The following is a 22,469-nucleotide window of genomic DNA, read 5'->3' as shown; positions in this document are numbered from 1 at the left end:
TGGTTAAATATTGCAAGCTCTATGTAAACGCTAACATTTCTTCACCAAATATTGCGCATTTAGAACCCGGTGTTTTGTCTATTTAATCATAACCATCTTTTATTTCAATACAGTACGGATTCCTCTCCAGAATGCAATTTAATATTCTTAATTTTCCCGCCCTTAATACTGGATTAAGTCTCACTATTAACAAGGTGTCCTAATGTACTGGGATGACCATCCAAATGCAGATAATATAAGAGCATCTGACCACGGAAGCGTCAGGGAAGATTATTTACATGTAACTATCATGTTATTGAACTAAATATTTAAAAACCACAACTAAGTATTTTTTTTTTTTAAAAACCACACACACAATTTTAAAGGATATTACATATAAATTTCCTTTATTCATTCTTTATATTTCAGTCTGGGGTATTTACACATTATCATACACGCACAAATCAATGGCATGGTAAGACATTGTGTAAAGGCTGACATGCATGGTAAAAGGGTTCTGGCATTTAGGTGTTGCTTTGTAACCTTTTAACGGTATTGAAAGTATACTCAACAAACTACCTGTACAGTGGTTGAAAAAGCAGATAGAAATTAATACTTGAAAAAAGTTTCTGAACAAAAGGAAAAGTCAAATCTAATGTAAATGAAACAGAACAAATATCAGTGTTCTCAAATTCATAAATGAAACATATTAACACGACTTGCATATGAGGATACGTAACAAAGTATTGTCCTCAGTGAGTCCAAGTAAAACAAATCAAAGTACAGTATAGATGACTGCATTCATTATAGACAGATTTCTGAGGTGAAGTTGCCACTGAGTGTTTAGTTTCAGTGTCCATGCTCCTTTTCAACAAAGATGAGTATCATAGGGGAAACACTGCAACACTGACCGCAGAATAGAGATTAAATTCAGCAAAAACACACAAAAGAGGTAACATCACCAAAGTGTGTGATTTTTAAAGCATGACCTAAACTGCTGGTCTGAGCATCACAGTGGTACATTGGTGGATTTTACAGTGTATTGATGCTGCCTCTCCTCTCCTGCTCACAACAAAGGACAGTATTCAACAGTATAATGATGAAAGAGACCCCGGAGGTCCTGAGTACAACATAAACCTGGTTTTAAAAAATGTGATTCTATAATCTGGTGGTTGTGGGCAACATTTTTTTTTTTTCTTAAATTACTGAACCAACCATTAAAATATAAAAAGCTATATGTTGTACTCCCTCAAATAAATATAACTGTATAGGATATTTTGGAGTTGCAACCATTATTAAATTGAGGAATTGGCAATTTGATGAAACTGCTGCTATTCTGATTTTCGATTAGATTTGTAGAATAATGTAGCTTTGTAAAGTGAAATTTGAACATTTTAAAGTAATCACAAAGAGAGCAAGATTCACTGTCTGTGTCATATTCAGGCAAAGCATTTGCAAATGTGTTGAATAATCAATAAAGACACAAACACAACCTGGTAAAGGTGTTTTAGCCAATCTGACACAATATCCACCATGAAGAATGTTTGACTGAAAGGATGTGTAGCCTGAATTTGAAGCAAACTATTCTCACTGTACAAAAAAGCCACAAGATTAAATACAGGAGTAAACCTAAATTTCTTAATTGAACATACATTATACCTTAGGGTATAAAGAGCAACCTGGACTGTGATTTGATTAGATTGCTGAACGGCAGCGTGGTGGCATCATTATAGCTTACACCTGCCAAAATGGCATAACCGCTAAATTAGAGCTGAGCCCCTCATGACCTTAGTCAGGCTGATCACCAGACATTTAGAATAACCTGAACCACTGATAAGAAGCACCACTCTGACGGAGCAACGATAAAGAGGATTCCAGATAGAAATAAAGTGTCGGTCACCTGCAGTCAAAGGCCTCCTCTTTACATTCAGATTGTAACAGACTATATGGCTTCATTTTTCTGAAGTCAGGTTCAATCCTCAGCATTCCTTTTTCTTGTTGCTTTGAGTTACCAGTAATATCTCTTATCCATACTTGGTTTATAGCTGCATCTGTATGCAGGTGTTTTTTGGTCGTGATGGAGGGAGTGATCATGAAGGAGTGATGGCTGACGGTTTTATTTACTCTTGTTTACCGATGTCTCCAGCCTTCACACATCTGGCTGTCCAGCATCTAGCAGTTAGGGTTAGTCTGGGTGGCATCAGTTTATAACAACAGACTCACATCTCTGGCTGCTCTACGTTCACCGGCTGGGTTTGGGGCTCAGGCGATTCATAACGTTGGTGGAAGTTCCTTTTCCTCAGCTTCTCTGGAGCTTTCCTCCACAGAACTATTTCCTGAAGAAAGGCAGAGAAATCATGACAAGCGCTGCACGGATTCCGACGGATGCCAATTTTGCAGATGTAGATATATTACCTGCTGTTTAAAGTATCGTCTGTCCTCTTCATCCACCAGCACCAGGTTAAGGAAATAGCGGACGGAGAACTTCTTGTTGACATCTCTCATGGTGGGAGTCAGATCATATCCTGTAGCAGACAGACAATGCCATCCACCATCACCCAATATTTTCTGACAGTGGTCAGCAACACCTGACCATTTACTGAAATGGGAAGAAGAATAACCTGCCAGGAAGAGTCTAATAGGGATTGATTCTCCTTTAACTGGAGCGCCGTCCATGATCTCATACTTTGCAACCGTCTCTGTTTCTGTGGTAGTACTGGGACCTGGGCATGGCAGACAAATTTGCTTAGCAACACACCATGCAGGGAAGAGGCACGTTTATAGATGAATTAGCAACCTGCAACATTCTATGTGAGGTACTTTGGATTCTCACCTATGCCAGTTATCTCTTTCTTGATGAGCTGCAATTCCATGTGTTGGATCTTGATCCTGACCAGCAGGAAGTAGATCTTCCCAACAATTACATCTTTGAGGTGGTACCTAACAAAAGTAAAGACTGATAAAGAAACTACCATCCCCTTTAAATTTGAGGATTTGGGAAGAGTAGAGTTGCTCTAACTTGGATTTGTTGTATTCAAATTCAATATGTAGACAGTCTTCTATTCCAACCTCCATCTTGATGGAGTTGTTGACATCTGGATAGGTGGCTAACTGGTGGACAATCAGCTCATATTCTTTCACCAAGTCAGACAGACGGCGAACTATTGTTACTCGGAGGAAATATCTGTAAGGCAAAGCAATACAAGTTTTCATACTTGGTACCAAAAAACACATTGCAAACCAAAAATTAACTGTTGCAAATGATGACAGTTGATTTCTCCACCTGATTGATTACACCTTTGACAAAAACACAATTATCTCCTCCCATTAATCCAACAATGTTCTCCATGTTTATTTTTTTAATGGCGTCTTGTTTTCAATCTTTTATCTCAGACATGCAGGTAATTTGCTCCAGACATACCTGCATGCTCCAACAGTACTTCCATCTTCATCAAAAGCGTCTAGACGGTAATTTGACTTTTATATCAGCTGATCCAGTGATCCAGTGTCGGTATGTGTTATTGTCTGTGTGGATGGGTTTGGTCTTTTCCAAGTCCATGTGGTTTTCCCATTTGCAGTGGCCTTTGATTAGTGGTTTCATGTTCATTATGTAGTGTTTGCTCTTTCCCCGCTCTTGTCTGTCTTTAGTTTAACGGACAGCCTCCGTGACCATCAGCTGATATACACAGCAGATTACCAACTAGTGACACCTCTGAGGAAGTCGGAAGTCTTCTATTGAAACAGTTCAGGCATTTTAAAACAAATTACCTACGAGTCTTCACATTCTGAATACACGTCACGTGGACTTTGTTGTTCTTTACTGGTGTAAGGATAAAAATTATTCATTTCAGTAATACCAGTCAGAAATCCATCCTAACTTCATTTCTAAAGAGAATTGCCGTTTGCAGCCATATCTTTGAACCTGGATATTACTGATTAAACAATGGGATATAAACTTGTGGAGCCAACAAAACATAGCAAAATAACAGAAATTAAAAGGTAGGCAAAATTATACCTTAGCCTGACATTGGCGCCAACATAAGACTCATATGGCTTCTCCACCTGCATGAACTCAAAGTCGTAGTTCCGGTTCTGGGTTAATTCTCCAGGCAGAGCCAACTCTTTTACCAAATCAACGAACTCATGGGTGTTGCTCTTGTCAGAGAAAAGCTCTGAAACACAGGAAATTGGATTTTAGTGAAGTTATTTAGAGTGACTCTTTTTCCACATAGAAGCTCATTTAAAGCGCAGGCACACGCACACACAGAGTCACCCTCCTCAACAACAGGGTGCACATGACGACCACATGCTCCGCTAAACCTTTTAGCTGCAGCACCCAAGTCAAGAGCCTTCTGTTAATGAGCGTCCACCAGCTAAAGAGTCCACTGAAATTAAAATTTTGTGTTTCATATTTAAGGCCATAACAGATTATATGAACAATCCATGAACAGGATCAGAAAAACATTCTCTGTAGATTTCATGCTTCTTAAAACAAATGTAGCAAAGATTTACTTTAATCAGGCTCACCTATCTGTCCAACAAACTCAATGCGGATGCCCTGATGCTCCAGTCGCTTTCCCCCCTGCTTTACATTTAGATTTACCTTGAAAGGAACAGATGATGACAAGAGCCCTGTTATGACGAGTAAGTGCAATATAGTAAAATAATATATAAAACAAAGTGCTCTTACTTACTAAATGTTAATCTATGTACTATTCATATACACACACACACACACAGATATATATACTGTATATGTATGTATGTGTGTGTGTGTGTGTATATATACATACATACATACACATATATATATAAAAATTCATTTTCCCCATATATATGTGTGTGTGTGTGTATGTATATATGTGTATATATATATGTGTGTGTGTGTATGTATATACACACACACACATATATATATATATATATGTGTGTGTGTGTGTGTGTGTGGCATAATACCCTGGCCACTGGAAGAGATACAAGCCACTGACATCAAGACAAGGAAGCTCCTCACCATGCACAGAGTCCAGTGTCCTGAGGCTGTACACAAAGCGAAAGGAAGGGGGCAGAGGACTAGTAAGTGTCCGAACTACTGTCCAGGAGGAAACAACAAGCCTCCAAGAATACATCAAGAAGATGGCCCCCACTGACCCACTGCTGAGTGAATGCCTCAGGCAACAAAAGCCCACCAAGGAGGAGGAACCTGAGGGGCTATCATGGAAGGACAAGCCCATGCATGTAATGTACCACCAGCAAATTGAGGAAGTGGCTGATATCGAGAAAACATACCAGTGGCTGGCAAAGGCCGGACTGAAAGACAGCACAGAGGCACTAATCATGGCTGCACAAGAACAGGCCCTGAGCACCAGAGCAATAGAGGCCAGGGTCTACCATACCAGACAAGACCCCAGGTGCAGACTGTGTGGAGATGCCCCTGAGACAGTCCAGCACATCACAGCAGGGTCCAAGATGGTAGCAGGCAAGGCATACATGGAGCGGCATAACCAGGTGGCTGGCATAGTGTACAGGAACATCTGCACTAAGTATGGACTGGAGGTCCCAGGGTCCAGGTGGGAGACACCTCCGAAAGTGGTGGAGAACAAGCAGGCCAAGATCCTGTGGGACTTCCAGATCCAGACTGACCAGATGGTGGTGGCCAACCAGCCTGACATAGTGATGGTGGATAAACACCGAAAGACAGTGGTGGTGATAGATGTAGCAATCCCGAGTGATAGCAACATCAGGAAGAAGGAACACAAGAAGCTGGAGAAGTACCAAGGGCTGAAGGAGGAGATAGAGAGAATGTGGGGCATGAAGGCAACAGTGGTCCCAGTGGTGATCGGGACACTAGGTGCAGTAACACCCAACCTAAGTAGATGGCTCCAACAGATACCAAGAACAGCTAAGATCCTGCGCAGAACCCTCAGACCCCCAGGCCTCTGGTAGAGGACCCGAGTCTAAAGGAAGGAGGCACCGCCCAGGAGGGCGTGGAAGAGATTATATATATATATATATATATATATATATATATATATATATATATATATATATATATATATATATATATATATATATATATATATATATACGGTATATATATGGAGGAACGCAAGGAGGAAATTAGATAAATGTAGGAAATATATTCAATAGGAAAAAAAATGCACGTTTAACAATTAAACAATACATAGACCCATGTTGGCCAAACGTTTTGTTTCTGCTAAATTTAAATTATGTGGTGATGAACCTTGTAAAGCTAATTCTTCAATGTAATATTAAAGTAACCAGATTATTACCTTGCCAGACACAGACTCTCCATCATAGAACAAATAGTGTTTCTCCACTTTCCCATCTTCTGTCTTCAACTCTGCTGTTTTTCTGTTCTCTGCATCGTTCAGCAGCACATCTATCTCACACACTGGCCCAAACAATCCTCCTAGGAAACTCTGAAGATGCAAAGTTGTAAATTCAATGCATTGCTCAGATAACATTATAGGATTATTCAATATCAAAGTCAAAATGTATTTGTCTCCCTTGAGAGAAATTTGTCTCAGACAGATTAATTTCTTAAGACTTTATTACATTATCCTCATATTTATTGTGCTGATACAAACTCAATCATCACTAACTGTAGAGCAGTATTATTACCCAATCCAAAACATCTCTCAACATAGACTTCAACTTGCAAGAGTTGCTTAAAAGGATCAAACTATCCGTCAGTTTGCGGTCTAAACACCAGTGTCCAAAACAAAAGCAACAAAATCGGGGTGCAGATGTAGAGAAATATAGAAACCTGTATAACCAATGCGCAACACTGGAATTAAATTAAAGTCCATCCAAAGGAATTAACAATTGATATAAAATATTTACCAACACTTCAGATATCAAAAGGCACACTTGCGATATTTATGAATATTTAAACTATATTTGATTTAACATATGACATAAACGCACAATATTTTCTTTATCAACATTAGCCAGCGTTTGAGTTATAAAAAAACAAAACTGCAGAAACTACAAAAAAAGTTCCATAAACAATTAGTCAATGCCATTAGTTTCCATATTGGTTAACTCAATCAGCTGTTTGTTAACTATTCAAAGCACCGAGAAAGAAGTGACGGCCTCATTCTAATGTGCTAGCCTCCCGTAACAACCCCGTTAGCTTTCCGGGTAGGTTTAAATGTATGTAATTGTAAATACTGGCTGTATAGGAATTCAGAAGTTCGACGTTAATGTATAATTTGTTAGTTTTGTAAAGAAATGCGAGCTTTATTTGAGTGTAGCCTTCAACTGCTGCTTGCTTTTACACTCACCATCGTCTACAGTTGAAGCTAACAGATAGCCCCGTTCCGTGAAGCCAGCCCGTTTGTCTGAACCAGGAAGTATCATGACCCTACGTCATGTGACGTGGGTCATGTGTACGGGAACTGTGAGAGGGGCGGGGCCAGAGGGACAAAATGATCAAGGATTCAAAAGAAATAACTTGGCAGCCCTGGTCCAAATGTTTATTTGAGAAGTGTCTGTGGCGACCTAAATTAATTCGGAAAACTTTTTTGTCAATGTATTAGAACTAAGAGTTCTTGTCCCCCTTTCGTTTAGACGGTGTGTTACCTATCTTTGCACTCTAGAGCTCTTTATCGTATGACCCAATCATATTCCGTACACAAAATCCGGGGGCGGGTTGTTGTTAAGATTCCGACCAATCATAGCACGAAGACTACCGAACTGGTCCTCCCCCTTGCGCCTCTAATGTTTATCGAGTTCAGATATCTTAAGGTGCCTATAATCACGCTTAAAGCGTTTTAAATTATACGTTAGCGCCCTCTAGTGGGTAAAGGGAGCAGTATAGTTAAAAAAGTTGAATTCTAAAATCACCTGTGTTCCATTGAGCTTTAAGTTATAATTAGTACAGTTAAAGTACGGTTCAAATAAATCGATGTTTCTCCTACCGTTCAAATCCAGAAATGGCAAATTGGCTGACTGGAGATATGTTAAACTCTTTTGGGAGGGGGACACATTAAGAAAAGAGATAACGTTTTTGTTATATATCATTTATCGTTTTTGTAATTTATCATTTTTTGACAGTTTTTCTTTTTTTTTTTACAAATACAAAGTAGAAATGTCAAAAACCAAAACAGAAATTTATTTCATATATTGGATACATTCCAGCTCACAGTGGTTAAAATGAAAAGGCTTTGATGTTGGGATCTACCAGACCACAATAAAGGGTTTACCTAAATGTTTGCATAAACCCATCGAAAGTGTGGCAATATGAGATTGATAAGACTTGAAATGTGTTTGAAATGATTGAATGAAATTAGAGGGTACACTAATAAAGCTGCTTTGTGTGTGTGTGTGTGTGTGTGTGTGTGTGTGTGTGCGTGTGTGTGTGTGTGTGTGTGCGTGCGTGTGCGTGTATGTGTGTGAACGCGCACGCGTGCCACTGTAGGCCTAAGGGCTCAGAAGGTGCTCCTCTCGTAGCTCCTGCTCTGCTGGTTTTGCCTGGCTCTCAGAGGGTTGACTCTCACCCACAACATCCATACCTGCAGACAAAAAAAAAGCTCAGTTCACATCAAATCTGCCAAATTCCAGATGAATTAAAGGAGAACTTCTTTCTTCTTACCTTCCTCTGTCCATGACTCCCCAGAACCGATGTCACCCAGGGTCACAAAGGCATCTGCAGAGCCTTCATAGCCCCCAGAGCCCTCCTCAGATAAGTGAGGAGGTGACTCACCCTCCTCACTGGTGATCGGTGTCTCTTCATTCTCCTCATTCTCCCAGTCATCTTCCTCTTCCTCCTCCATCTCTCCCCACCCCTCTTCATCTATCTCCTCCTCCTCCTCCTCCTCCTCCTCCTCCTCCACCTCCTCTTCCTCCTCCTCCTCCTCCTCTGCATTCTCCTCCCTCAGTGGACTCTCATCCTCAACAGGCTCTGCTTCTCTAGAAAGAGAGAGTCCAGGTTTAAGCCAGCTGTCCAACATTTACTTATGTCACCATTTGAAAACATGTTTTTTTAAAATTGCAACAGTAAACTTGATGACACTTGATGACATATGCGTTGTGCCATATCATGGTCTGAACAACGCTCCATATTTCATGCTTGTGCCTTTTGTTTTGGTTGGTGTGTGTGTTGTGCTTGAGGGTCCATTGTTTCTGTGGTAATTACATCTAAACGCTCCTCAGTCTTCCACCTGTGTCTTTGTCTCTCAACTGTGTCATATTAACTCCCTCTGTGTTGAGCTAAGCTGTTTTCCACTTTGTCACATTATCTTTGTGTTTGTGTATTAACGGTCTCTTCTGCAGAGTTTTGAGGAAATACCAGAGTGTGAGTTTAAAGAGTGGACGGTCAAGACCTTCTAATTAGCTGCCCAGAGATAGAAGCAAACCGACACAACAAGCGGACTGTGGTGAATGTCTTCTAGCACAAATGAGAGTATATTATAAGGATTATGTCACATATTAAAAGGTAAAATGTCTGCAGCTTGTACACAGAGACCAAACAATGGGCAAGAAGCAACAGCCTGTAAGTGTTACAGCCCATTTCCTCTCAACACTTCCTTTTCTGTTTAAGTCTGGCTGGAAAAGGAAAGGCTTATTTTGCTGAGGCCCCTGTGTTTTAAGTTTTTCAAAAAGGACTATGGAGGATACCAACATAAATGACCCAGCAGAATCCCCATTTTCTCACTTTCATATATGCAGAACCCATCTCACATTTCCCCAACTCAGAGCCACTTGAGTGGCTTATTTTGCTGAGGCCCTGTGATCTATATGTATCAAAATCCAAAGTGCTTTTGAAATGAGGCATGTGATTGACATTGTGCAATAACAGTTTGTGAAAATTTTTCATTTTTGTGTTTAAAAAAGGGTGCAGGCGAATGTACCGTCATTTCAGAGGAACTCGAAAAGAGGAAACTGTTTTTCAAAAAACCAGATAGATGCGGAGTTAAGATCTGACTCATTTATACAGAGAAACATCCTTCTAAAACATTTTTTTGGTCTAATTAAAGCAAAAAGGGCATTTTATGTGTATTCACTATCTAGAATCTACTGAATGTAAAGTTAAATGCAGCTGTTGCTCTTTTTCCCCAGTAACTGTGAACTGTGGGTGTGAATGTCAACTGTCATGTTTATAACCAGGCAAAAGAAGCAGTGTGAGGTGTGGACGTATGTATAAAACTGATGATTATGATGGAAACAGTGAAAAAATGGTCTTTCTGAGGGTAAAAAGTGGATGTTTGATATATAATCTGGCAAATAGTGTGAAAAAAGGAGCCATAAATGTCAGCGTGTCAGTGAGATCGCCAGCCACCAGAGTTAGATTATTGGAGTTACTGGAGTTACTGAACCTCATGGAATTCAGCGCTGGTGGAACAGAAACTCTGTAGAACACAGCATTGGCATTTTATTGCACACGCCTGATGTGGTTGAACTTATTCAGCACAGAGAATCAAAAAGGGTTATACATTAAGAATTTATGCTGAGTTGACTCTGTAGCAACATGCGAGAAATGACACAGATAACTGCTGCTTCCTGACCTCCATGTTGCACACACACGCACGCACGCACGCACGCACGCATGCACGCATGCACGCACACACACACACACACACACACACACACACACACTTACAGAGACTGTGCTGATGAAGCTGGGAGTTTTGCTGGTAGGTCAGGGCTCCAGGGCATTTCAGGAGTCTGTTGAGTCACACAGTTGGCCTGGCCTCCACTGGGGTTACACCTCACAAACTTATAGACAGCATTTCTCGGTGCTCCTACAGGGGCAGAATATTATGGTTGATTCATTGTTTTGCAGCACTTTGTGTGGACACTCTTTTGTATAGTTTTAAGATCAGTAACAGCGGCTGTAGGTTCAGGCTGTTTCATGAAGTTACATTATTCTGCAACAAGTACTGGTTGAGCTGCTGAGCCTCGGTGCTTTTTTGTGGCAGCAATGGCAGGAAGTCTCCACCTCGGCTTAAAAAAAACCCCAACAACTGCACACTGATCATGTTTAAGTGATAAAAAATAATAGCAAGTCATTTAGTTGCAACAGTTAAATGTGAAAGGTTTCAGAGCTGATACTGATAATTGTGTGGGCCCAGTTTATTCATACAGTTTAAATTTATTGTGAGTTCCCTTTAAAACAAAATCATGTAAATCTCTCACTGATAAATGGAGGCCTGTATAATATAGATTCACCATAAATGTTTACCATAAATTTGACAAATAAAGTCACATGAAGCCAAAATAGATTGTTTTTTCAACAAATATTTCTATACCTAGACGATATAGGTATGTTACAGATATATTCTATTTGTAGATCTAGACGACATCTATAGATGAAAACGATGCCAGTAAAAATATGACAAGGTCAGGATTGGAACAAAAAAAATCCCCTGATGTTCCAAAAACCACCTCCAAACACCACTTAGAAAGTGAAACGTCATCCGATCGGAACAGAAGTAGAAGAAATTACAGAGAAAATCAAAGGGTAAAACTGTACTACATTGTTAAAATATCTAGATTTATTCATTTAACGCCTTAAAGCATGAACTCCTTATTTTTGCCCATCAATTAAACGTTTTTGGGAATATTTGTCTGGTAGAATATTAGATTATTGCACTTGCGTCCTTTATCAGGGACTGAACACACGACATCAATAACAGGAACCAAACACAAGCTTCTTACCTTTCCCGTTATGTAAGACGAGACAGGAAACGACGATCAAAAGTACCAGTTTCATCTCGGAATCTGTCTAAAACAGCAGACTTTGACCAATTTGTGCGTACAGATCTTGCGTGTGAAGCGCAGCTTCTGTTGAAAAACTTCCCGAGACACTAAAAGTCAGTTCTGAGAGAGAAGACAGCTCAGCCCTCCGAGTGCGTCACGGCTTCCTCAAGTCTTCACCGCTGAGAGTGAAGTCACTTTGACATCCTTCATGGAAACTTTTGTAGGTGCTGCGCAACGAGAGCGCGTTTGCGCAACTGCGTGCTAGAATTGGGAGGAAATTCCAGCAGATTCTACCAAAGATTATATCCGAGTTTAACAGCAGAAGAGCTGCAGCACAAGACGTTTTCTTTTATTTAAAAAAAATTAAGAAAATAATTTGGGATCCCCATTTATACATTTTCCAGGGTGTTGTCGGCCTTTCCTCAGTGGTAGAAGAGTGTTAATCCACAACTTGCAGGAAACACAAGGAAAAATATTCTCAGCCCTTAACCTGTCCTCAGGTTAAGACTTGGTTTGAGGGTTGAAGGAAGGGTTTAGGTTAAGGTTAACCATTTAAGGATAAGGATAAAAAACTTTATTGATCCCACATCGGGGAAATTGCACGTTACAGCGGTAGCCCATGGTGTACAATACAGAAAAGTACTAAAAGAAATAAATAAATAAATAAAAAGACTCTTATATTATGTACATTGCTATGTACATTGTACAGAAGGACTGTCGGACAGTGTGAAGAAAACTGAAGGTGCAAATAAGATATGCAAATAAGACATTCCAGAGGTAGGATGATTAGTTAGTGCAAATATGCCAACCCTGGGTTATTGGTGCTACAATTAAGTGTTGTGCATGTTGACCAATCTGACGGCAGTTGGGATAAATGACCTGCGGTAACGTTCCCTTTTACACCGTGGGTGTAACAGTCTGCTGCTGAAGGAGCTGCTTAAGGCCCCCACAGTCTCATGTAGGGGGTGAGATGTGATAGATGTGATGGTTAGCATTACAGTTAGGAGATTAGTCCTCATAAAGCTAGCAGTGCCAGGAATCTGTGTGTCTTTCAAATGAGCTGCCGGTACACACAAGTATAAACCTGTCTCGGAAGATTATCCAGAAACTGACAAAAACTTAAGAAAGCATGAGTAAAAACTCTTGAATGATGTGTTACATCGAAGTTCATGTGATTGACAAGTAAGTAAAGTATGGCAGCCTTTTGAGTTAGGCTATGTCCATTACTTTGTACATATTTTCCCTTATGTTCCAATTAACATTCAGAACAAAATATTTGCTGTTATTTTGTTTTTACCCTTTTAAGAAAAAGCATCCCAGGCAAGACAGAATCAAAGTCACAGAATTTAAAGGAATTCTGAAAACTGCACGGACAACGGCGTTTATTCACAATATTCTCGCTCATTTTGTTGAAAGCAACAGCAACAAATATGGCTGAAAGGAAGGACCATGGAGAGAAAGAAGTTTCAGCTGATGCATCAGTGTGACACAGCAGGAAGTGGTAAAGTCAGCAGCTGTCAATTTCCTACACAACAGTGTTCACTTACATGTCCAGCGCATATCCCACATCCAACATCATGTGCTCTTCTTTCCATTGCATTTTAAAAAACTGCATTTTTAATAAACATATAGATGTAACTTAGACACCAATCATGTATGTAGAGCTCTGTCTGCTTAAAGCAGAACACTGTTTATTCCTCTTTACATGTCATTTTCATTCTGAAGATCATAAGGACCAATTAAAGCAGATTCATGCTGAAATCAATACGAAATCAGTGTGTTTGTAACATTGGTGTAATGATGTTACATAAAGAAATAAAGACAACTTGTGCCATTTCAGTGTATTTACAGGCAGTTTATTTGGTGGTACCAGAAGTTCTTCTGACTGCACATTTTACATCAAAAAGAGCAAATATTGTACATATAGAATGGAGGGTTTTAAATTTGTGACAGCATCATGCAAATGCACAAATCGAAGGAAAAAATCTGCCATCTGGTTTGGCACAAGTTTGATTCCATGTTATCCAAGACATTATGATTTAATTAGGAACACATTAGCACACATGAAGACAGTTAAATGTCATGTTTAGGCGATGAATTAGTTTAACATATTGCACTATGCCAGATACATTTAACAGCATGTTCAAAAAACAGACCGCCATGACAGCATCAGTCATAAGCCTCAAGTTTCCACCCAAAGCTTCATAATGACTCCTCCCACATGTAAAGATGACCGGCAAGTCAGTCTGTCATCTATCAGTTGTTTGCAACCATTGCCACTTTAAGACGGTTTATTTTGAAAGGCAGCAGTTCGACCATCTCTTTACTGAGCTCCAGCTCTGTCTCAACAGCAGCTGCTGCCTCCGGATGTTCCTCACAGTACTGGGTTATACACCTAAAACAACAGAAGGATGAAAATAATGGTCAGACAAGCAAGACACCATCCCCTGTTTCTATTTGAACTCTTCTGGAAATAATCTCCATTAGTCTACAAAAGATGCAGTGAACAATGGGTTCTTCATACGTGTAATTGTCCAGCGCCTTGTTGAGGTTTTCCAGTTGAGCAGAGGGCAGAGAGCAGATTAACTTGCTGTAAAGTCGTGCCATTCTGAAGCGGGCCACCAGAGCCGGCCTGAGCACATCCTCCTCCATCTTCTCTGGAAACTTTCCATCCGGAGAGCGCAGAGAGTCGAGGAACATATGGAAATATCTGGAGAATAAATGCAACAGCTGTCGACCAGAATAGCTGGACCAGATCCAGGCTCAGATGGCCTGGAGTCACGTACGGACACTCACTTTACAGCAGAGGAGCAGAGATGGTTGATTTTCTTGATGGAGTGTTTATCTAAAGACTGTGTGTCTGCTTGAGTGTTGGCACGAATCATTTTTAAGTCCATCATTTCATTGTAGATCTCAGCTAACTCAAACATCAGCTGTCTGCGGATCATAAGGTAGTACTGGGCGTTCAATTCTGTTGGGAAACAGAAAACATGGCACGTGACTGGGGCAGCAATCTTACATCTTTAATGGAGGCAAACTTACCATTACAGACGGGCTCCATCATATCAATTCTTCTCTTGTGCATTTTACAGCGAGCTTCCAGGTCCTCCTCAAAGAAAGCCAGGGTCCGGAAAAGAGCACTGTGATCCTGCAAGATCTCTACATGATCGGTCACATGGCCCTCCATCTGAAAATACTCTTTGGCCTGAAGTCAGGTTAGAGGTTGAGAGTGAGACTGGAGCCATGAAAGACATGAAATCAACTGCTGAAGCTAATGGTTAATGTTGCTTGATGGATTAATAAAGTTTTGTTTCCCCATTACTGCAATTTATAGAACCTTTAAAAGGATCTTTCCACCACATTACTAAAAAAAAAAATCCATAATTTTGTTTTACCTCTTTGACATGATTCTGTCCTACCAGAAACACGGCCCTGGCTTCAGAGAAGTCTAATGGGAACAAACATGGAACCTGGAAAGCAAAAAGGGGACAGTTTATCTGATACAGTAGCTACCTGTGACACTGCAGTAGCCTTACAGCTGTACTGTATTTGCTGGAACATACGTCCTAAATCCTCCCTCTTTTCTAAAATAAAACATGCCGTTTAATATACCTACAGTTGTAATACTGTATCAGTCCTGGTCATGAACCATGAAACATAAATATGAACCACAGTATACTGACCTTCTCCTCCAGGCTGGCAATGGAATCAAAAGTGTCCTCAGAGCCAAAGAGTAGAGCACTCTTCCTGCTCTTCACTTCCTCCTCCTCCCCAAGTGTTCTCTCTCTTTTCAACTCATCTTGACGATCAGTATCTAACTCACCAGTGTTGTCCTGGACTCACAAACACATTTATTGCCATTTTTGGAGAGATGAACAGAGCAATAGCATTCAATGCCATCCACGGTACCTCCAGCAGCTTCTTAGCATCCTCCAGGAGGTTAAGGCAGTACTTGATCCAACATCTGGAGATGTGGGCACTCTGCATTCTGTTTTTTTCCCTCTGTTCACTTGCTGCTTCACCTGAATGCAGACAAGTGATTAGATACATCAGAATTTTAATCAAGACAAAATGTGAATAGATACTTACTCTCCTGTGCTGCAGCTTCAGATGGCACTTCTGCTAAACCTAATATGACAGAAGCAGCTGACAGACAATGTCTACCTTCCATGAACTGGCCCTAGAAATCACACACCAGCACAGAAAATATACATCAAGTTTAACTACAGACCAGATTCCACCCTTTTCACATTGTCTTAACATTATTTGAGTTATTTTTCTGCTGTCTGTGATTAAAACGTTACTCTACAATGCCACATTCACATCGGTTATCTGTCAACAAACACTGCCCCCTGTAAGCAGACGACTGTCACGGTGAATTTAGAGGAAAAAATTGGGACACACAAGACTATGATTCAGCAAGAAGACATAAGCAGGGACAGGAGATAAACAATTCCGCATTTATCTTTCAACGCTTTCCTGCAAATGCATCACACTGTATATGTTAATAATAGCAGAAATAGGCTGCAGCTACCGAATATTATTCTACTGAAAATTCTTTGTTTTAATCGAGTATATTTTTGCTTGGAAACTGAGCAATTATAAATACAAAAAACAAAATGTCATAATCAGTGCTACTTTCCCTCAACTTTGCCATCTTTCCACTCCTTTAACAGAACCATTTCTACTTCCTTCTATGTTTGTGTGGGTGATGTGGGTGGAAAAAAATATATTTTTTTGCTTCCTGGATACTATTCATGATCCTTTAAAGCATGTTAAAATTCTACCTTAGAGATGTAATACTGTGAAAGTGTAGCAGCATTGAGGGCCCACTCCATCCGGTTGAACTGCTTTAAGGGTAACAGCCTCTGCAGGGTGTTATGGCAGTAAGTCGCAGCACGCTCAGTTTCACCTGAGAGGAAAAATGCATAAATTAAGCAACATAGAAAAATTCTACTTTTTTTTATTATTAATTTATGACATTTGACTCAAACTTCAGCCTCACCAACAATTTTGTAGACTTGAGCAAGGTAGTACTTAGTGTAGGTATAGATAAACTCAAACCTGAGAAAGAAAAGTTGGAGAAAGGGAAATGAGAGAGGAATATGTCAGTTACAGGAATTAAAGGGGAAATAAAAGAAATGCACTCAAAGGTCACTACTTCTCAGTTCGTTCCTGGTCTGTCAGAAGCTTCTCCTCAGTTGTAAAATACTCAATCTTGTCCATGGGAGGACTCCCATCCTGAGGGAAAGAACAAGGAATAAAAGAACAGTTGTATTAAAGGCAATTCCTCTGAAAGCTAGCAATTTCAGCAACAGGACAGTGCAGTAGACCCCTTCACAAATCAGAGAAGGGAGAAAGGTGCATTTTCAACAACCTTCAACACATCTGACAGAATCTAATTTGAAAAGGCCCCAAGACCCAGAAAGTTCTCAGGAGGACAGGTGGTTTCTTCCTAAACTCATAGTGCAGCACTTGAACAAATCGCAATTTTGATCGCCTGAAAAACAGAAATACCTCTTTCATATAACGCTGGTAGATAAATTCTGCAGTTTCAAGGAACTGAAGAGCTTTCTCTGCCTCATCCCGTCGCGTCCACATGATTCCCAACTCGTTCTGATAAAAAAAACAAAATATAAGCAATTTAAATGATCGGCTATAAGAATCTCCCTTTGTACAAATTGTGTAACGAAGTATAGACATTAACTCTAACAAGCCTTATTTTAGCTGGTTTATTTCCAACATTACCCTGACGTGGATGGACAGCGACACATTCTCGGACGACACTCTGCATCTTTCCAGTAGCATCACGCAGTTCATCAGATGCTCATGTCCGGCCGACAGCTCTTCCGTCTCGGCGTGGTTAACGCCCAGATAAAACTCCACAGCAGCCAGTTTAGCGGTCAGCATCCCAGGTGGTGATTCGCCGCAGAGGCCGTCGGTGAACAATTCATCCCTCTGGCCGTCTACAAAAGCTTCGGACGCCCGCTGCTCTCTGCCATCTCCCCCGCTCTCTTCCTCGCCTTCACCAGCCTCCAAACTCTTTAACGTACAGTGAATCTCTCTGATGAGCTCCCTGGCTTTGTATTTGGAACGGTAGGGATCATTTACGGGGTCTTTTAAAGATTCTTCACAACTGAGAGTCTGGGCGTTTTTGAATTTGTCGCAGACATCTCTCCATCCACTGTTACTCAGCGACGCCATGTTTGCTATTCTTCTTCTTTCCGAACTTGTTAAACACGATTATTGGGTTCAGCAGCGACACTGCCACCATCTGGGTATACGCAGAATTTCTATTTTGAAATGCTTCCTGATAAATGCACAATTTCACTGCATAAATAAAACTGCCCTTCAAAGTGGTGCAAAATAATTTGGCAGCTCAACATTCTGATAAGCCATGACCGAGTCAATTTTTTTTTTAGCCTTGATTAAGCATACTCAATCCAACTTTACTGGTGTCTTTATTTATCCCTGGTCACCCATATGAAGTCAAACTAAATGTATTAACTCAGTTTTCTTCTTTTTCGACATGTTCCCATACATGGGCGTGATTGTTGAAGTTCTGCGGCACCTGTACTAAATTAAATTCTGATTCATTCACCAATGCACTCAATATGCTCATATACCAAAATATGGCCATACAAGATATTATGATCTTGTATGTTGCGTTGAATCACAGGTCTTGTAACCTTTGATCATTGAAAGCATCAACAGTGTCAACAATGCAAACATTCAGAGGAACTACAACTCTGAAGCCAAAAAAACACATCTCTCATGCTGCATCATGTGAAGTAGTTTATTTCAGGAAACCCAGAGAAACCAAGCATTTTGCAAGGGAAAATATCCAATGTACAATTACAATGTACAATGTAATGTTATGTTTGGAATTAGCTTACCTTTTATAGTCATTGAGGTTTATATCATATACATTATACATCATTTAAGTAGTTAATTTCAGCAAAATGAAACCGTGCTAATCTGGATGATCATCATACCAATTCATCGATTTTTCCATAAAGTCCACAAAGGCTTAGCTATCAGTAGTGTTCAAACATTAATTACATTTTATGCTTGTGTAATGATGTGGAAGTTAACCTCATTTTGAAATTTCTAAGCATGTAAGAGATCCTTAAAAATGACCCAAAATAGATGATTCTTTTATGCTGCTTTTATGAGCAATGCAACATTCTATTTAACCACCAGTCTGTTTTCAAGCATCTACATTCACCCACATTCAAATTTCATTTAGAAATTGGCCAAAATATGAAAAAATGAAAAATAAGGGGAGTACCGGTACCTAATTTTGTGTATTAAAAAGGTCCTAAATTGTGAGCACAATTGCATATTAAATGAGTTTAAAATGTTAAGTGACGCTGTTGTCTAAATGACATTTTTAGGTCTGTTTGGGAGTCCACATGAAAAGCTAACTGAAGCATGGGGCCATTCTCCATGCTATCCACACTGCCCCTAGGACGCCGTGTTTTTCTCCATTCTGAAAGACAGAAACAGTCACCGTGGTTACAGCGCTACCTTCTGTTTAAATCGGAAGCTTCCAAACTGTTCATAGGACTAAAAAGTGAATTTTCAATTATGAATTACCGGTAACCTTCTTTAATCTAAATCTGTGATATTCACTGAGCCTTAAAGAAAAAAAAAACAACTGACCATAACCTGTGAGAGATTTCTACATTTAATATGAAATCTGAGAAAGGGAAAAATTTTCCCCAACATATTTCATTACCGTAATTTTTGGACTACAGAGCGCACCTGATTAAAAGCAGTATAATCTAATTTTAGAAAGAAAATCAATTTTGTACTTATACAAGCCGCACCGGATTTTAAGCCGCAGGTATCCCACGTGGTAATATGAAAAATTAGATCAAAAAACATTCAGTACCGGTAGATGTTTTTATTACCGTAGGAGACAAGTCACTGACGAGTGACAAACAGACAGGTAAGAAACAACAGCCACTCTTTTCACTTGTATGAGACCTTAAATCCAGTTTTCATCACGTCAGGATTTTTTAACTTTTCTTTTAATTTAATCCACTTAGCAACATAAATATATTGTACTGGTAAATGCTTTTTTCCCCCTAACGGTGTCTGTAATGCAGCTACCTTGAAATATACGTTTGTATCAGCTACACAGAAATTACGTTGTTTATGCTTTTTTACTCAAGCATTGAACAATTTAAAACTCCCCGATGGCCCACCTCTAAAATCTTCTATTTTCAGCACGGTGGCGATTGCTTTTGCCTTCAGTCTGATTTGTACAGCGGAAACACTGCGGCCGCCTGTTCTCTGTGTGTTGACCCAGTCTTCTAGAACGTTTTCAAGCTCGGGCCACCTGCAATGTTGACTTCTAAAAGCTTTTGTCGTCTTTTTGCTTTGGATCAGTTCTTCAGGCGGCCGTCTCCACCTTCTCCCCATTGATTATCGTAATATATGCCAAGATTACGTGCGCCAGCTCAATTTCCTTCTTCAACCGCCAGAGTGATCGCTTTTAACTTAAAAGCTGCATCATATGCTTTTCTTCTAGTATTTTCCATGTTGATGAGGGTCAGTAAAAATGATTGATTCACAATAGTTGTGATAGTGCGCCACGAAAAAAAACATAAATAAGCCGCACCGTAGAATAAGCCGCAGTGTTTAAAGTGTAGAAAAAAAGTAGTGGCTTATAGTCTGGAAATTACGGTATATATTTCTTTCCTTACTTGTATTTGATGAGGCGACTTGCTTGGACAAGCTGTGCAGACTCATTGGTCATGTGACAAGCAAATAGCAGCCAGTTTCGTGGTTGTACCTTGTAGGCAAACCTCATGAAAAGCAGCGAATAGCAGCACAGTGCTGAGAGAAGGGAGAGAGAACACAGGCAGTGAAAACAGCACAAAAACAATTCAGCTTAACTGACAGTTCAAGTTCCCGATTCCAAAGTAAAACCTTTAACCTCTTCCAAAAATGACAGAAAAGTCACAATTACAGTAAATATTCACAGCAAAGACCAAAATTGTAGCCCTGCAATGGACTTATTTATAATAACCCTAACAATGAGTATCAATAACAATATCAATGAAACTACAGGAGAATGTAGGTCTTCCTCCAGTGAAGTCTTACCAAAGGTCATCCTGCCACTGATGATCTCAGGGCTCTTCTTCATATCTGCGATTGCAGCAATAGGAAGACCCCAGTTTGCTACTGGACCCCAAAAATGCTGTGAAGGTACAAATAATGAAAAAATAACATTTTGGGGTTATTTCATTGTCACAGGATATAAGTATAGAATAAATGCCTAACAAAAGCTTAGGCAATGATTCAACCAATAAAGAAAGAAGATGCTTCACTATGAGGGATGAGTACTTACTGTACTGTTGGGTGTTGATTTTTTCCCCCAAAATGCCACATACAAGAGGAAAAATTAATAGAAATGTGTTAATAGATATGGTCCATGGTGCTGAAAAAGCCATGCATAACATCCACTGCAATGTATCTAATACATCACCTTATAAAACAAAATATATAGGCTTGTTTCAAAAACTTAAAGAAACCCTAATAATTCTGAGCTCAAGAGTGCACCGATTTAACACAGTTGAGAGTAACAAAGATTATCATTCTGCATCTCATGCAAACAGAGATGACGTCTTGCGTCACTGTTAGTTTTGCCTTTACTCTAAATCCTGAGTGTTAAGTGCAAACACCAGCACAGCATCATGTCAACAATTAACTAACCTTGCAATAACACAAGATATGCATTGTATTTTCTCTTTATCCCCACATAGTGTGACCTACACCCATAGTATAGTCATCAAAATTCATTGGTACTTTTGAGTTATTTTGCTAACAATAATACAAAATATTGTTACAGTAGGATGTAATGTCTTTTACAAGTTACAGACCATTTCCAAATATTGTCAGCAGTTTGAAGTAACAGAATATGCTTTGTAAAACTTTAGCATGATTTTAGGAGCATTATAATTGCGCTATATTAAATACAGCCTATAAATAGGGAATCTCCTTACCTAAAATGACCCATACCCGTATACTGCCAGTTTAGAACTATCAGAATATAGGTGTTTTACAAAAAGGATTGTGCTATTCAGATTATCTAGATTCAATCAGTATACAAAGTGTGGGTTGTTGACAGGGCCAACACATTTAAATCACATTGAAAACTTCCATAGCAAGCTAACAGGTTTAGCATGCATGCTATATAAACATATATCACTATCGAGACTCCAGTGTCGTATACACACCTCATCAAATAGTCCCTAAATTCTTTGCTCTTTAGGTGGTCAATGGCTTTCCGTGCAATTGTTCCTGCCATGGTTTCTAGAAGATTTGTTTCTGTTGTGACCGACAAGACTGCAGCTGTAGTGAAGGGCAACAGTCAGACAGACAGGTTAAACGTAAAGGACGCGGCAGCTTTAGTCCAGTTTGATTTTACGACATTGTCGTAATTTCGATCTGCACCCACCTGAGCGTGAAATCCGATTACAAATTAACATTTGGGAGATATGAATATATATATTAGAAAATAGATCATAATATCATATCTAGGACATACCCTTTAAAGCAAAGCGATAAATATTTACACTTTTTAACATTTGTTCAGTGTATCAAGTTTCATTTTTTGAAGGAATCGAAATATTTGCACACATCAGCCCCAGTAATGCCATAACAGCCCCATCCACCAACCACACACACGCACAAACAGGCACCTAAAAAGTGTGTTTTTTTCAGTATCTTACCTTGTATGTGTATTTATTTGT

General features: G+C 39.6%; 3 protein-coding genes across 4 annotated transcripts; all 3 read right to left on the bottom strand.

The window, feature by feature from the left end:
* Positions 1 to 357: 357 nt before the first annotated feature.
* On the bottom strand, positions 358 to 7,917 carry vps26a (VPS26, retromer complex component A). Of its 2 annotated transcripts, XM_011609590.2 has the most exons (9): positions 7,287 to 7,917; positions 6,270 to 6,419; positions 4,507 to 4,582; positions 3,995 to 4,151; positions 2,999 to 3,163; positions 2,813 to 2,919; positions 2,601 to 2,702; positions 2,395 to 2,504; positions 358 to 2,315 (listed from the first exon to the last, which is right to left on the bottom strand). In XM_011609590.2, exons 1-9 carry the CDS (start codon positions 7,287 to 7,289, stop codon positions 2,199 to 2,201), a joined length of 987 nt encoding a protein of 328 aa, XP_011607892.1. In that variant the 5' UTR covers positions 7,290 to 7,917; the 3' UTR covers positions 358 to 2,198. The 2 variants fall into 2 exon arrangements, with proteins under 2 accessions (XP_011607892.1, XP_029701760.1); XM_029845900.1 differs by lacking the exons at positions 4,507 to 4,582; positions 6,270 to 6,419.
* A 5,620-nt stretch (positions 7,918 to 13,537) lies between these two features.
* Positions 13,538 to 17,938, bottom strand: kifbp (kinesin family binding protein). Its single transcript, XM_003969476.3, has 13 exons — positions 17,452 to 17,938; positions 17,221 to 17,319; positions 16,865 to 16,944; positions 16,709 to 16,767; positions 16,491 to 16,615; positions 15,793 to 15,883; positions 15,613 to 15,725; positions 15,387 to 15,536; positions 15,099 to 15,173; positions 14,746 to 14,908; positions 14,500 to 14,674; positions 14,228 to 14,413; positions 13,538 to 14,098 (listed from the first exon to the last, which is right to left on the bottom strand). Exons 1-13 carry the CDS (start codon positions 17,905 to 17,907, stop codon positions 13,960 to 13,962), a joined length of 1,911 nt encoding a protein of 636 aa, XP_003969525.1. The 5' UTR covers positions 17,908 to 17,938; the 3' UTR covers positions 13,538 to 13,959.
* A 543-nt stretch (positions 17,939 to 18,481) lies between these two features.
* On the bottom strand, positions 18,482 to 22,120 carry mpc1 (mitochondrial pyruvate carrier 1). The gene is made up of 5 exons (XM_003969458.3): positions 21,954 to 22,120; positions 21,065 to 21,068; positions 20,818 to 20,914; positions 20,418 to 20,550; positions 18,482 to 19,195 (listed from the first exon to the last, which is right to left on the bottom strand). Exons 1-5 carry the CDS (start codon positions 22,022 to 22,024, stop codon positions 19,171 to 19,173), a joined length of 330 nt encoding a protein of 109 aa, XP_003969507.1. The 5' UTR covers positions 22,025 to 22,120; the 3' UTR covers positions 18,482 to 19,170.
* Between the last annotated feature and the right edge of the window lie 349 nt (positions 22,121 to 22,469).

The sequence above is a fragment of the Takifugu rubripes genome, chromosome 13 (genome assembly GCF_901000725.2).
Source record: "Takifugu rubripes chromosome 13, fTakRub1.2, whole genome shotgun sequence".
NCBI classification, from domain to species: domain Eukaryota; kingdom Metazoa; phylum Chordata; class Actinopteri; order Tetraodontiformes; family Tetraodontidae; genus Takifugu; species Takifugu rubripes.
The sequence above is the reverse complement of the archived record's forward strand: the minus strand, read 5'-3'. Positions and strand labels throughout refer to the sequence as shown.

Coding starts and splice junctions, on each gene's coding strand:
- mpc1 (XM_003969458.3), bottom strand. CDS start 22,024: ATGGCAGGAACAATTGCACGGAAAGCCATTGACCACCTAAAGAGCAAA. Junction 20,551..20,817: donor CAGTGGCAGGATGACCTTTG/GTAAGACTTCAC, acceptor CCCTTCTCTCAG/CACTGTGCTGCTATTCGCTG. Junction 19,196..20,417: donor AGTCGCCTCATCAAATACAA/GTAAGGAAAGAA, acceptor TCTGTCTTTCAG/AATGGAGAAAAACACGGCGT.
- kifbp (XM_003969476.3), bottom strand. CDS start 17,907: ATGGCGTCGCTGAGTAACAGTGGATGGAGAGATGTCTGCGACAAATTC. Junction 15,726..15,792: donor TGAAGCTGCAGCACAGGAGA/GTAAGTATCTAT, acceptor GTCTGCATTCAG/GTGAAGCAGCAAGTGAACAG. Junction 14,099..14,227: donor AAGGCGCTGGACAATTACAC/GTATGAAGAACC, acceptor CTGTTGTTTTAG/GTGTATAACCCAGTACTGTG.
- vps26a (XM_011609590.2), bottom strand. Junction 4,583..6,269: donor GAGAGTCTGTGTCTGGCAAG/GTAATAATCTGG, acceptor GTTCCTTTCAAG/GTAAATCTAAATGTAAAGCA. Junction 2,703..2,812: donor GAAAGAGATAACTGGCATAG/GTGAGAATCCAA, acceptor TGCCATGCCCAG/GTCCCAGTACTACCACAGAA.